The following is a 12,904-nucleotide window of genomic DNA, read 5'->3' on the forward strand; positions in this document are numbered from 1 at the left end:
GTCTTGAAGCACTGCTAAGAAAAAAAATAAACACATATCAAGACTTTTTTTTCTCATCCTGGATATCTTTTAATAACAACAACAGTGTGACCATAGCACTTCATATTAAGTAAGGATGAATTGTGATTTCAAATCAATATTACCTTTTCAATCTCTGGATGTAAAATATGTGTAAGGTTGCAGTTGGAATAACAAAATGATATACTGTTGGGACAACAAAATAACAATTACATCTAATCCTCAAAATTATCTTTATTTTAAAGCAACCACAACGAGCACTACAAAGGCCCCTGGATAAGAGCAGCTACATAGATTAACGGAAGTCACTTACTCCATAGATGTCCTCCAGTCTCCAAGCCAAGAGGTGCGGTCCCCTCTGTATGCATCAATATGGCCAAGCAGCCTTGGCTTCCCAGAGAGCCCTCCAGCATGGCAGATATTTTTGCCTTAAAAGAGGCTATCAAAGTTTCAGGCATACCAAATACCACACAAGCCATATTAAGACCCATCAGAACAGTATTTTTATGTCAGGAACCTGTAGATGTGTTGCTGAATTCAACAATAGATTGAGAGCATATGGATGTGAAATTCAGCTGTGAAAATGTTGGAGGGCTCTTGTAGAACTGAGTGAGACAGGTCTCATGTAGACTCAACCCTGCTTCCTTGCAGTCTGCGTGGGGACTCAGATAAGGGAGCTGCTGGAATGAGCCCACTGCAGAAGCAAAGCTGTGTTTTGCCTAGAGCAGAGCTTTCTCTCCAAAAGAGAATTTACAAAGAAGAAATACTTCTGCAATCTGAACAAGCAAACTACTGGAACCTGGGAGTGAATCCAGGGAAGTATCGTACTCAACAGTGTGGGCTTCCCTGTTGACTTCAGTATGTGTACAAGCACGGCTGCGTTTAGGCTTAGAGATTATGCGTGAAGAAGTTTTAATCATTGTAATTTAGGCACTAGTCAAAGTGATATATAGGCACTGTAAATTCTTTATGGATTTTCCACCCAGTTCCTTACCTATGTGTGCAGTAAGCCATTACCGGATGTGGATAACAATACAAAAATTACTTACCAATGGCTTCTTACCCTAGAAAGCAGCAGATTGAACAGACAGTATGGATTCCATGAAGCAGCCATAGCAAGGAAACTCAAAGATATCAAAGAGATTAAAGCAGCAGACAAGGTGCAGAAAATTAAGCACTGAGCTGAAATGAAGCAAACAAGAAAAAGAGAAAATGTGATGGAGAGCTGCAAATCTTTGTGGATGTGCACGAACACACAAGTGGCTGCCTGGGCCATACTGAGTTTCCACTCATGCACTCATTGCTGAGACACATCTTTCCATACACTGCAGAAGATTCCAAAAGAAACTTGGCCTTGCACACAGGGCTGCCAAACAATTTAATGAAGTATAACTGGTCCAGAGATAGTAAGATACAGTGCTGAGACACTGCCAATGAAAATGGGAGAACATAAAAAAATCACTTTTATGTTCAGTTTAGCTCCTCCTTTTAGGATACTCTAACTTTCACACATGCCCATCTTTAATTAGTGAAGGAATTTTACAACGTTCTAACTATGAAGCAGGGCCCTCTTTTGTCCAACAGCAGCTATAGAGGCATGAACTGCAGAGAGAAATATGCAGTGCCCAGACATCACATTTACATTCAATACATTTTGGACATTTGTTCAACTAGCCTTGATCCAACCCTGCCATGCAGGGTACATCTAGTTTGGTGGGATGTGAAATAAATGTGCACTGTTTGAAAACACACTGGATGCAAACCAAAGCGAACCTGTGTCAGGGCTAGGTGTTTGGGAGGTTCATTTTAAAAAATGCTCCCATGGGCATAGCCACCAGCAGAATCCAAAACAAAAAGATCCTGATCTGGCTGTCTGTCACTGCTGCAATTGCTTGCCTTGCCCTACCATCCCAAGCAGTGCTTGACTCCCCAGTCCCAGATGGAGCAATTCTTCTTACCCCAGAGGGCAGGTCGGTGAAACCACAGAGATGTAGAATCTGATGGAAATTGTATTCTTTCAGCCTGTGGGCAGTGCCCAGGGCCCTGATAACACAACAATTGTTCCTTCATTTGCCGCTATTTAGTGGATACTCAGAACAGCAGTTGCAGTTGGGCTTATAAATTACAAGACAACAGACAAAGGGAATAAATGAGACAAAATTAAAGACATTACTCCTACATCCCATAAATTATCTCTGTAGTCTATTTTAACAGCGTGAATTTACCAGCGTCTGTTAGAACAGTATGAAAAATAAACCCACCTAGCACACTAACTAGGCATTAATGAAAAAGCAAAATATTATTTTGTGTTCTCCAAAACATAGAAAGCAAAATATTCCCACCAGATCTCATAATGCCTTTCCAGGGGAGAAAGAATCATAATCTTCTATATTGAAAAAGAGACAGAGCTCTTGGAGTCGGAAAGAAAATAAATTAATAAACCTAATTACACACTCCGCGCATGGAGGACTCGAAGGCGTTAAGTCAGCCCAGGAGCACCGGGCGCTTTGATTGTGCTCACTTAACAACTTCCCCGTCACTGTGCGCGGCCCCAGGGAGGCACTCCCGGCGCTCCCGCGGGGGCTGCGCGGGGCGGGCGCTCCCCCGGGGCAGCTCCGCGCCTCTGCGCGGGCACCGCGCGTCCGCACGGCCGCACGCCCAGGCTCCGCTTCGCCTCTCGGCGCCGTCCCGGGCAAACTCCGGCTGCGGAGCCTCCCCCCGAACGCCCGGCGGGCTGGGCTGCGGTGGCACCGCTCCCTTAAAGGCGCCGCGCCCGTGCGATTCGGGCTGAGCGCGCTGCACGCCGCTGCCCGCGCAGAGCTGCGCGGCGCCGACAGCCCCGCGCCCGACCTCCGCTGCCACCAGCCTCGGCGGGCAGCGAAGCGCTTGGCATGTAGGAGCGAAGAGACGGAAAAGGTGCGGGGCGGAGGGAGGTGAGGGGGAGGAAGCTGGGGGGTGTGGTGGGATGGGGGGGTGTGGGAGGAAGGAAGGAAGGAAAAAAAGAAGAAGAAGAAGAAAAAAAAAAAAAAGAGCTGCCTCTTTAAATGCCGGGGGCTGAGCGCTTGCCGGGGCGTCTGTGGCGGATCCAGCCTCCCTCCCTCCCCTCGGCCGTGCCTCTCCGGCGCTCATGCCCAGCCGCGGAGCCGGCGGCGCGGCGCTCGGGCGCTGCCGCTGCGCGGGGAGCAGCAGCCGCGCCGGGGCCATGATCCGGGCGCGCCGCTCGCCCTGAGCCGCTCCCGGCGCCGCGCAGCCGCCGGCCCCCGGGGTAAGTTCGCGGCCGCCCGGTGCCGGGGAGGGCGGGGAGGCGCACCTGGCCGGCGGCCCGGCGCGGCTCACCTGGGCGGCGAGGGGGGTGCGCTCCCTGCCGTGCCCAGCTCGGACCTCCCCACCTCCCCAGGCGCTCGCAGCCCCTCTCTAACAGGTGGCTCGGCGCCTGCCCCGCTCCCCGGCGGCTCCTGCGCCTCTCTCCTGCTCGCCGCCGCCTAACAGGTGGTGGTGCCGCCGCGCCTTCCTCCGTACAGGTAGGGAAGTCTCGTGTTCCCCTTCCCCCCGTCCCCGACGGGTTCCCGCGGCCCCGGGGCGCTGCGAGAGACTGCGCTGAGCGGGGAGAGCCGGGACGCCCGCGGAGGGGGGAGCCGCGCTGTGCCCGCGCTGCTTCTCTGGGAGCCGCTCAGCCGCGCCCGCCCTCATGGCCCCGCCGGGTGTCTGTCGTTGCAGCGGGCATGGGGAACCAGGTGGAGAAGCTGACCCATCTCAACTACAAGGAAGTTCCCACGGCCGACCCGACAGGTATGGACAGAGATGAAGGGCCCAGGATCGGGGTCTCCTACATCTTTTCGAATGACGATGATGACCTGGAGCAGCAGCAGGATTCCGTGCATGACCTGGGGGGTGAGAACCCTGCCCTGCAGCCCTACGATCCCCAGCTGCACGAGGTGGAGTGCTCAGTCTATTACCGGGATGAGTGTATTTACCAGAAGAGCTTTTCAGAGGAGGATACGCAGCTAGAGGAGGGTGATGAAGGAGGTGGGGGGCATCTGAGCACCTACACCCCGGAGAACCTGCTGAATAGGTGTAAGCCAGGTGACCTGGTGGAGTTTGTGTGCCAAGCCCAGTATCCGCACTGGGTGGTCTATGTGGGGGATTTTCAAGTTGTGCACCTCCATCGGCTGGAGGTGGTGAACAGCTTCCTCACCGATGCCAGCCAGGGCAGACGCGGCCGCATTGCCAACCAGCTGTACCGCTACAAACCCCTCAGCCCGGCCGTGGTGGTGCGCAATGCCCTGGAGCAGGTGGGTTGCAAGGATCGGGACTTGAGCTGGAGAAACTCGGAGTGTTTTGCTGCCTGGTGCCGATACGGCAAGCGAGAGTTTAAAATCGGCGGGGAGCTGCGCATAGGCAAGCAGCCCTACCGTCTGCAGATCCGGCTGGGGGACAAGCGCAGCCACACGCTGGAGTTTCAGAGCCTGGAGGATCTGATCATGGAAAAGAGGAGAAATGACCAGATTGGTAAGGCTGCTGTGATCCAGGAGCTCTCCAGCCACCTGCAGGCTGCAGAGGAAGAAGAGGAGGAAGACCATCATCATCCAGGTGCTCAGACTGCTGTGGAGTAGCAGCCTCAGCACCACCATTCTGCTTAGCCTGGGTGATGGGGATTAAAACTGAAGGCTTCGAAATTGAGCTGTTATAAGCCCTTTGGGCTGCTTCGGTGCAGCTTCATTCCAATCACATGTGAAAGGAAGGGAGAAAGCTGCTTAAGTGTCTGTGCTTTAGTGCTTAACTCCTTCAGTGCTTGATGATAAAACACCTGACTTATTTGTAGAGGATAAAACTCAGGGCAATTCTACCCCTCTCCTCTCTCACTTCTTTCCCTTCCTCTCTGCCATGTTCACACATAGCCTTTTCCTCAACCATCTGCCAGTAGGCCTGACCCTACAAGCTGCTAAATGCCTTTGACATCTGCTTATCAGCAGAAGTTAATAGTATTCAATGCCATTAAGAAGTAGGCAACAACTTCCATGACATGACCGTGTAGCTCTGAACATGAGGATATTGTTTTCCCTTCTCTGCTATTGTTTCTCTTCAGTTGAGGCTTCTGTTGGTATTGCAAGGAGCTGTTTCTCGCCTGGTTCAAGGCTTTGTGGGTTTGGTAACCAGTTCCCCAGAAAGTGTAAGGCAGAAACCTCCACCGACTTTGATGAAATGGGTTTGATGTGCCTAGTGCCTTCTTAATTGATAGGAGGTTGCAGGTGGGCTGGGGGACCTTCTCCTTTGCTGTCAGCATGTGGCTTTGGGGACAGAAGATGTGTTTGTTGATGATAGGTCCCAGGGAAGGAATTTTGCCACCCCAGTTACACTCTGTACACTGGTGTGTGTTGGGACTCCTACAGGCAGGTGCTGAGCCTTGCCAGGGCTCGTTACAGGCTGCCTTGACTTCTCCTAAAGCAAGTGGCAAAGCTCCTGAGTATGTCTGTAATACACACAGAGGCAGTAGAGGCAGGTTGCTTATGTGTAAGAGTATGTCTTGAGTAAGCTGTCCCTCAAGAGGGTGACCTCTTGGTTGGATGCTTCTGGCTGTGAGCATGCCACAGGTTCAGCAACACAGTGAATGCAGCTGTGATGGAAGGGAGTACAGGCTGGAAGACATTACAGGCAGAGGGGCTTGGGTGTTCCAAAGCAGTTTCCTCTTCATTAGGGATTTCATGTTCCTTTTTTTTGCTAATTTCTATGGTATGCAGCTGAGCTATAGCATTAGAGGAGAGGACATGCCTCCAAAGTTATGCAAGTCCCTCATGAAGGGGGAGTGTGGCACTGCCTGCCCTGAATATTCCCTGAACTTTTTTTATTCAGCTGTTGAACTGATCTCCCACACAGGCAGCCCTGTCAGAACTTTGTCCTGGCATCTGGGGTGTGTGAACAAGCACTGATTTGGAGGCAGTTTCTAATTCAAAAGTTCTTCCCCTTTAAACCCAATATGATGATGTGAACTTGAAGATAAGCTTGAGTTCATTTAAGTAATGGAAACTAACAGTGTGATGTAAACTTGAAGCATAACTAATATGGTCTTCCCCAAAGCTGTTTACAGTTATACAACAAATAGCAAAGTACTCCATGTCCTTTCCACCTGTGTGACAGGAGCAAAGTTTGTTTTTTAAAAACAGGTAGATAAAAGCTTTTGATTAGTTAAGACTATATGAAGCAACTTTGCCAACTTAAGCCAAGTGGATTGTGTTGTCCTGTTTTCTGCCTAAAATATGTAAGCTAGGATTTGGCCTGTGAAACACAAATCCAGGGCAGAGTTTAATAGCAAGCTCCCTTAGAATGCTATAGCTCAGGTGCCTACACTAAGTGTGGCTTTTTTCACCAATATGCAATTGAGGTATACTCAGGTTACTGTGGTTGTTAAGCAGATGTCTAATCTTATTTTGAAAGCATATCTACCCACATCTGATTGTGATAGGGTTAATATGTGGAAGTCTGCACACAGGTTTTATACAACTACTAGTAACTACTGAAAGCTGAAATGCTCATTGAGACAGTCTGAAATAGAGTGAAGGAGAGTTTCTCTGTTGTACTTCTGAATGATATGAGACAACAGATTATCTAGACCATGAGCAAATGTCTAGCTGTGGTTTCTTTCATACTGAAACCTTGTATATAACAAAGTTTATTTCACTGTGTAATATAGCTATGTAAAATAATATTTTCCTAGAGATATTTTTGGAAATTAAAAAAAAAAAACCTTCATAACCTTGCATTTGAAAGTAAATTGTTATGCACGTTATTTTCCAGTTCTCTGAATGGGTTTATTTTTCATTCATGATCTAAAGTATATTCTAGGTCATAAAGTATAGAAACTGCTATAAATGTCAAATATTATGTATCTACAGGGTACTAAACAGTAAACTAGTTGTGAAAATATTTTTCCTTTGTGTCTGAAACATCAGAACTATGACACTTAGCCATTTCTTTCTTTCTGAGATATCCTGAATAGTCTGGCTTTGTTTTATATTCTTTTCCCCCCACCCCCCCCTTTTTTTTTTCTTGTTTATTTTGTATTTTGTGGTTTGTTTGGTTTTTTTAAAATTTTAATTAAAAAAGGACCAAATCTGCTTGGCAATAGAGAGCAAAGCTTCTTTGACCAACTGAAATCTTGTCTTGTGCTGGTCTTGGTGCTTCTCTGTACCGGTCATGCCTTTTGGGATAAATTCCCCCACAGGCACAAGGCCTTAGTAAAGAATTCCAGAGCTTACAGTGCTTTGCTAGGAGAGAGAGTGAAGGAGGAGCTTGCCTCACAGCAGAGTTTGGCATACATTCTGCTGTGTTATAAAACCTCTGTGCTCCTCTGACACCTGCCATACTGATGTTTGATATTTGGAATCATAAAGTTTCCCTGCAAGCTATGTTTGGGAATTTATTGTCCCCTGACATTCTATTATGTGTAAAAATAGAAGAGGGTGGAAAGCTTGGAATTTTTAAAAATTTTGTCTGAAAGAAGGCTAGCTTCCTACAGGGATTTCTTATTCCAGCAGATAAAGATGCAACTGTTGAATCTTTAACAAGCAGGTCCTTTTCCCCTACCTGTTGATTAGGCAGTGTTATTTAATAGGTGCTACTAAACACCACTGCACACATTTCTAAGCAGTCTGCTTTTGAAGCCATGGACCTGTAATGACCTGGATGTGAGAACAGAAATTGCTGTAGAAGCACATCCCAACTGCTTGGTTTCTTGTCTTTGCTGTACTTTGCTCGGTTACTGTCTGCAGAGTAAGCTGGGATTTCTGGAGCTTGATTTTGAAAAAAAAAAAAAGATCTCCCAGGAAAACTGACTCTTTTGTATGTCTACTGCAGGACTTTTACATAGATCACAAAAGAGACAGAAGAGGAATAGATAGATAAAGTGCTCTTCTCTGCATCTGCTTTAACATAGAGAAATGCAGGTGTGATCCTTCTGCAGAGCTTGTGCTTCAGCAAAGGACTTGAGTCTATATTGAGTTTCAAGTTTTGAGTAGACCATGCCTACTTGAGGCCACTTGAGAATCAGTAAGCCTATTCTTATGCTTGGAATTAAGTGTATCTTTAAATTTCTTTATGAATGAGGGTCTGGAATTTCAATATGATGTCTCTGGTGGGAGCGTGGAACTGCTGAGGTTGCATAATCAACAGGGGAGAATAAGTAGTGCAGTGAAAGCTGTTTCTCAAAGGGCCTCTTGTCCAAGCAGAGCTGGTAGAACCCAGCCCAAACTTTGGCCTCAGTATCTCTCTGGAAATGCAGGAGCTGCACTGATTTGGTGAGAGGTGTGTTACACAGCAGTTGTAAGCTAAGCTGGTGATCTGCAGATTCCTCCGGTATCTTTGTCTCATCGTGCTTGAACTTTCCCTTGCTTTTTTAACATTTAAAGCTAATATCATTTGTTTTAAAAACCCTTTGATTGTGCAAACATTAATCTATATAAATTTACTCATTTGGGCATATCTACTGCTATGAATATCAATATGCACATGTGAAAGCTGGCAAGGCTTAGCCCCAGATGTGTAAATGTAGCTCCAGCTAGGAAATGTAGACGAGCACTCTTATTTCCCTGGAGTATTGGTGTGGTTGATGCAAATAATGCCTTGGAAAAGGCGTAGTAGTAAAACGTACAATTATCTGTTGATTGAGTAATTTTAAAAACAGAATTTAGACATTCACCTTCTGTGGCAGTGAACAAAGACATAAACTGAAGACTACTTTGTTATCCCTGATTCTGTGTGAATGCAAAGTATTAATTACAGCAACTCTAGAACTCCTCTGGCCAATGTGGTAGGCAGTTGCCAAGTAGGCAGGGAAAATTCCCAAAAGCTACTTCAAAAACTGTACTTTCTTACTTGGAAAAATACATTCTTCAGACTGAAGGACCCTAGACTATGGAAGTAAACTTTAAATTGTGTTGTACAAATGAAACCATAGGCAAACTCCTTTTGTTCATATGATTTCACTATTCCACTCAGTACTGTAATAGGTGATATTGTGTGATTAATCTGTTTCAGATTTTGAATGTAATGGTGGTTTTCTTTTTCTCTTCTCCTTTGCTTAAGTTGTACCAAAGGTCTGTCCTCGGGTATGTGAAGTGTGTTGTCGAGTGGTTTCCCACATCTGCTTTTCTGACAATTAACAGCACCAACCATAAAGCTAACAGCCATGTAGGAACAAATATTTTTGAAAGCAAAATTTTAATTTTGTATAAGAGATCAGAGACTAGTAACTAAGTAGAGGTAAGAAATACATTGTTTCCAACAGCAGTTTCTACTTGTAAGAAATTGAATATTAATTGAGTATGCTTGACTACTCTTAAAAATCAGTGTGCAGTGATAAAGCAAGGAGTATTGTATCATGGTCTTAGACTTTCAGATTAGGCTTTTTCTTTAACTGTGAATAGGAAGAAATCAGGGTGATTTTGAACACCAGTGGTTTAGAGGGTTTAAATTCCTTTGCATTAATACTGGATTAGAAGCTTTTTTTAAATGCACACTTGAAATTCTTAACATTGTAACGCTTCATGAAATCATCCACAATAAGAAGTGTAATCACAAATAGGATTTTTTTTTCCACCACGTGCATTTTCTGTAAGCTGTCTTTTGTCAGTAAATGTTGAATTGTTAGTGCAAATATCTTCTTTTCCTGAGAAAGAAGTATACATCATTGATTGTACCATTTCCTTCAAAATGAAGGGCATTTCATAGTAACTCAAAAGAAATAAAAGATTTATAGTGTCTTTTACAACCTTTCTTTCTTTTCTTTGTTTTTTTTGAGTAGTGTGTTTTTCTCCAGCTTTTTGAAAAAAGTTGTAATTTCTCATGATGGATGCATCAGACACAGAACAGTCAATATTTCCACTGCCTTCACACATCAGATCAAAATCCAACTATTTGGTTGGGTTCTTGCTTCAAAGAAAGAGGAAGAATAATCTCCGTATAAGGCCAGACCATCAGATGCCTAAAAGGTGATAGCTGTATTAAATCCAATGAAGATCTGGCCCATAATTTAATTTTTAAATGGAAAATTAATTCAGCAGCAGATCATATAGTATTAGCTGGCAGCAGGGCTTGTCTTTTCTGCCAGCAACTGCTAAGGAACAGATGTAGTGTCTGCTAGAGGGAGAAACGAGGGAACAGAACTCACAGGGAGTTTTTGGGGAAATCTGTACAACTGTTCAGTTTGTGTGTTTTGTCTCATGGCAGATCCATGGCTGGTGTGAGATCATTTTTCTACCCACACCAGCCTTTGGAACATTTCTTAATCAAGGTGACAAGGGTTGTGTGCTGTGGGGAAATACTGCACCCATAGGGTAACAATTCTTAATCCATTAAAGCCTTCTGGATGCGTATTCACAATGGCAAAAACTGGTATGAGCTACAAATCGTACTTGTCCTCAAGACCCTGACCACAAGGAGCTATTTGAATCTCACCAAAAGGACTGAGTCAGCTCTGGACAGAATTCTTTGAATGAAACCATCCTGAGGAAATCTAGCTGTAACAAGGTGGGACTTTGGCTGAAAGTATTGGTGGAGATTTAGTCTTCTGCAGGTGGTAGCTCTCTGTGACAGCTGTCTTATAGGTGTGAGAAATTGAGACAAATTTTTATATCAGAGACAGCAGCTTTCAAGGGTCAAGGCTGCAGGTGTGAATCTACCATAACATCAAATTTGTAGCTCTGGTGTGGACTTAAGTGACTTTGAACAAGATGTTGCTTAGTGCAATGTAACAAAGATGTATAAGGTACCCAGCTGTGCTCTATGTGACTGCAAGAGTGCCTGAATTTTCAGGTGTCTGATACTAGATTTGAAAACATGAAGAACCAAAAAATGTGATTTGATTGGCTGGATCAATAAGTGAATATCCCTGCTCAGTTATCACTTAGCACTGGAGGCCACTGAATTCTGAAGCTTCATAGCTGACCTGTTTTTTGTGCATGTGTGTTTATTTAGTCACCATAGTGTTTTCTTGAGGCTATGGGCCTTTTTATTTTTTTTTTTTTTTCCCTGAAGTTTCTCCAGGTGCATAAAGCAAAGCAGTTCATGTTTTCTCTCATAGCCTGTGCTCATAGAGAGGGAGATTCTGCTTGCTGGATCTCCCTCCCAATGGCTGCTTCCAGAATGTATGTGACATCAGATACCAAAAAGAAACGTCTTGAAAAGGGCATTTGCATTGCCCTTTTATGTCAGAATGCACCTGAGCTAGAAATAGGGTGATATAAAATGCAAGTACTGAGATATGATTATGATGAGGTCTCTGTGCTCCTGGCTGGTTGCTCTGAGCACTGGACTTACACAGAGAGTTTTTCTCTTCAGTTCCCTCTTCAGTGCACTGTGGATCATTTCCAGTACAACACTCATGAAGGTCTACCCCACAAAAATCTGGGAGTGATGGGAAGATTGAATCCCCATCATCCCTAGGCAGAAAAGGAAATCAGTTTACAGCCTTCATCTGTCCTGAAATTCTGCTCAGGTCTCTAGGACACTATAAAATCCTGCTGCCACCACTAACATTGCCATTGTCGTTTTAAAGGAAGATGCCCAAGTTTCAGTTTGAGAATGGTTGCCTTGTGCTTTTTTCCAAATGTCTCTGCATTGAGACAGGAGGCAGTGCCTGTGGCCAAAGGCAAGGTGCCCAAGGGCTAGAGGGGAAGGGATGGGAAGAGAGAACAGCAGACTTGCACAATAATGGCAAATCCATAGTGGTGGAAGAGACCTCGAGATACTGTAATCTGCCTGTTTGCTCAAGACACATGCAACTACAGCAGGTCCCTCAGGGCTGAATCCAGTCCTATTTTTCATAACTCCAATTATGGAGACAGATTTCTTAATGCAGCCTTTCACCACTTACGTGGTGAAGGCTTTTTGTATTTGAGTTTTGCTAAGGACCCCTTGATCATCTATGATACCTCTGCTTGGCTTCTTGCACACAGGAATGGACCATTATTTGTTTTCTCCTTCAGCTGGAGCTGGCTCCCCTTGTATCCAGAACATCCAGTCAGCCTCCTTTTCATCACTGTGTAGCTCCAAAGGATGCTGACCTCCTGCTGCAGCTCCTTCCCTTGGTCACAGAGGTGCTTCATCAGCACAGACCTGCAGAAAAGGAGCCCCAGGAACACCCTGCAGCCTGAGATTGCACTGCTGGGTCCTCCCTGTAGCAAGGGCCCCAATCCTCCAGTTGCTCTCTCACTCTTACTGAGCAAGAGAAGAGTCTCATGGATTGAGATTGGTACAGGGACATTAGTGACCCATGACTGTCACAGGCAAACCAGACACACAATGGTGAAAATTACACGTATTGTCAATTAAAATAGGTTTGAATGGAGAGAAAGAAAGAAAGAAATCAAAACAAACCTTTCCTCCCTTTTCTCCATGACACAAAGGTATGTAGGGGTGGAGATGGGCTGTGGTGAGTCCCTCCCAGCCCCTCCTGGCCACTCCACCCTCCTTCCCCTTCTCCCTGTCCTGGCACAGGTCCTTTCCTGGACTACTGGAGTGTAGCTCCAGCTGCCTGAGGGGGACCTCTGCCCTCCTCATCCTCCAGACCTCCTCTTTGGGGTCCCTCTGCAGCTGCTCCCTCCTTGCATGCCAGTGACACATCACCATTGCTGAGCATCTCTGTTGCTGTCAATGGAATTCCTGGCCCCTTCTGGGCAAGGGAAAGCCCCTGTTAGCCACAACATGCTGCTGGATGTGTGCCAGGGCCAGCCACCACATAGATCTCTCCCAAACATGGGATCCAAAGCCCATTGGAAATGAAGAACTCGAAGCAGCCCTTGGTCAGAAAGATCTGGTAGAGCTTGTTGAAGGGTCTGGAGCTTGCTAGAAACTGGAATGATCAGTGAGGCCCATTTGTGTCACCTCAGGTCAC

The 12,904-nt window shown here is 45.8% G+C and overlaps 1 protein-coding gene across 2 annotated transcripts; it reads left to right on the forward strand.

The window, feature by feature from the left end:
• Positions 1-3,247: 3,247 nt before the first annotated feature.
• Positions 3,248-9,783, forward strand: LRATD2 (LRAT domain containing 2). Of its 2 annotated transcripts, none has more exons than XM_021542350.3 (2): positions 3,248-3,283; positions 3,736-9,783. In XM_021542350.3, the coding sequence occupies exon 2, from the start codon at positions 3,741-3,743 to the stop codon at positions 4,629-4,631; it is 891 nt and encodes a 296-aa protein (XP_021398025.1). In that variant the 5' UTR covers positions 3,248-3,283; positions 3,736-3,740; the 3' UTR covers positions 4,632-9,783. The 2 variants fall into 2 exon arrangements, with proteins under 2 accessions (XP_021398025.1, XP_021398024.1); XM_021542349.3 differs by lacking the exon at positions 3,248-3,283 and adding an exon at positions 3,481-3,539.
• The last annotated feature ends 3,121 nt before the right edge of the window (positions 9,784-12,904 follow it).

This window comes from Lonchura striata, chromosome 1, assembly GCF_046129695.1.
Source record: "Lonchura striata isolate bLonStr1 chromosome 1, bLonStr1.mat, whole genome shotgun sequence".
NCBI lineage: Eukaryota > Metazoa > Chordata > Aves > Passeriformes > Estrildidae > Lonchura > Lonchura striata.

Excerpts from the sequence above, each read along its gene's own strand:
- LRATD2 (XM_021542350.3), top strand. The coding sequence starts at position 3,741 with ATGGGGAACCAGGTGGAGAAGCTGACCCATCTCAACTACAAGGAAGTT.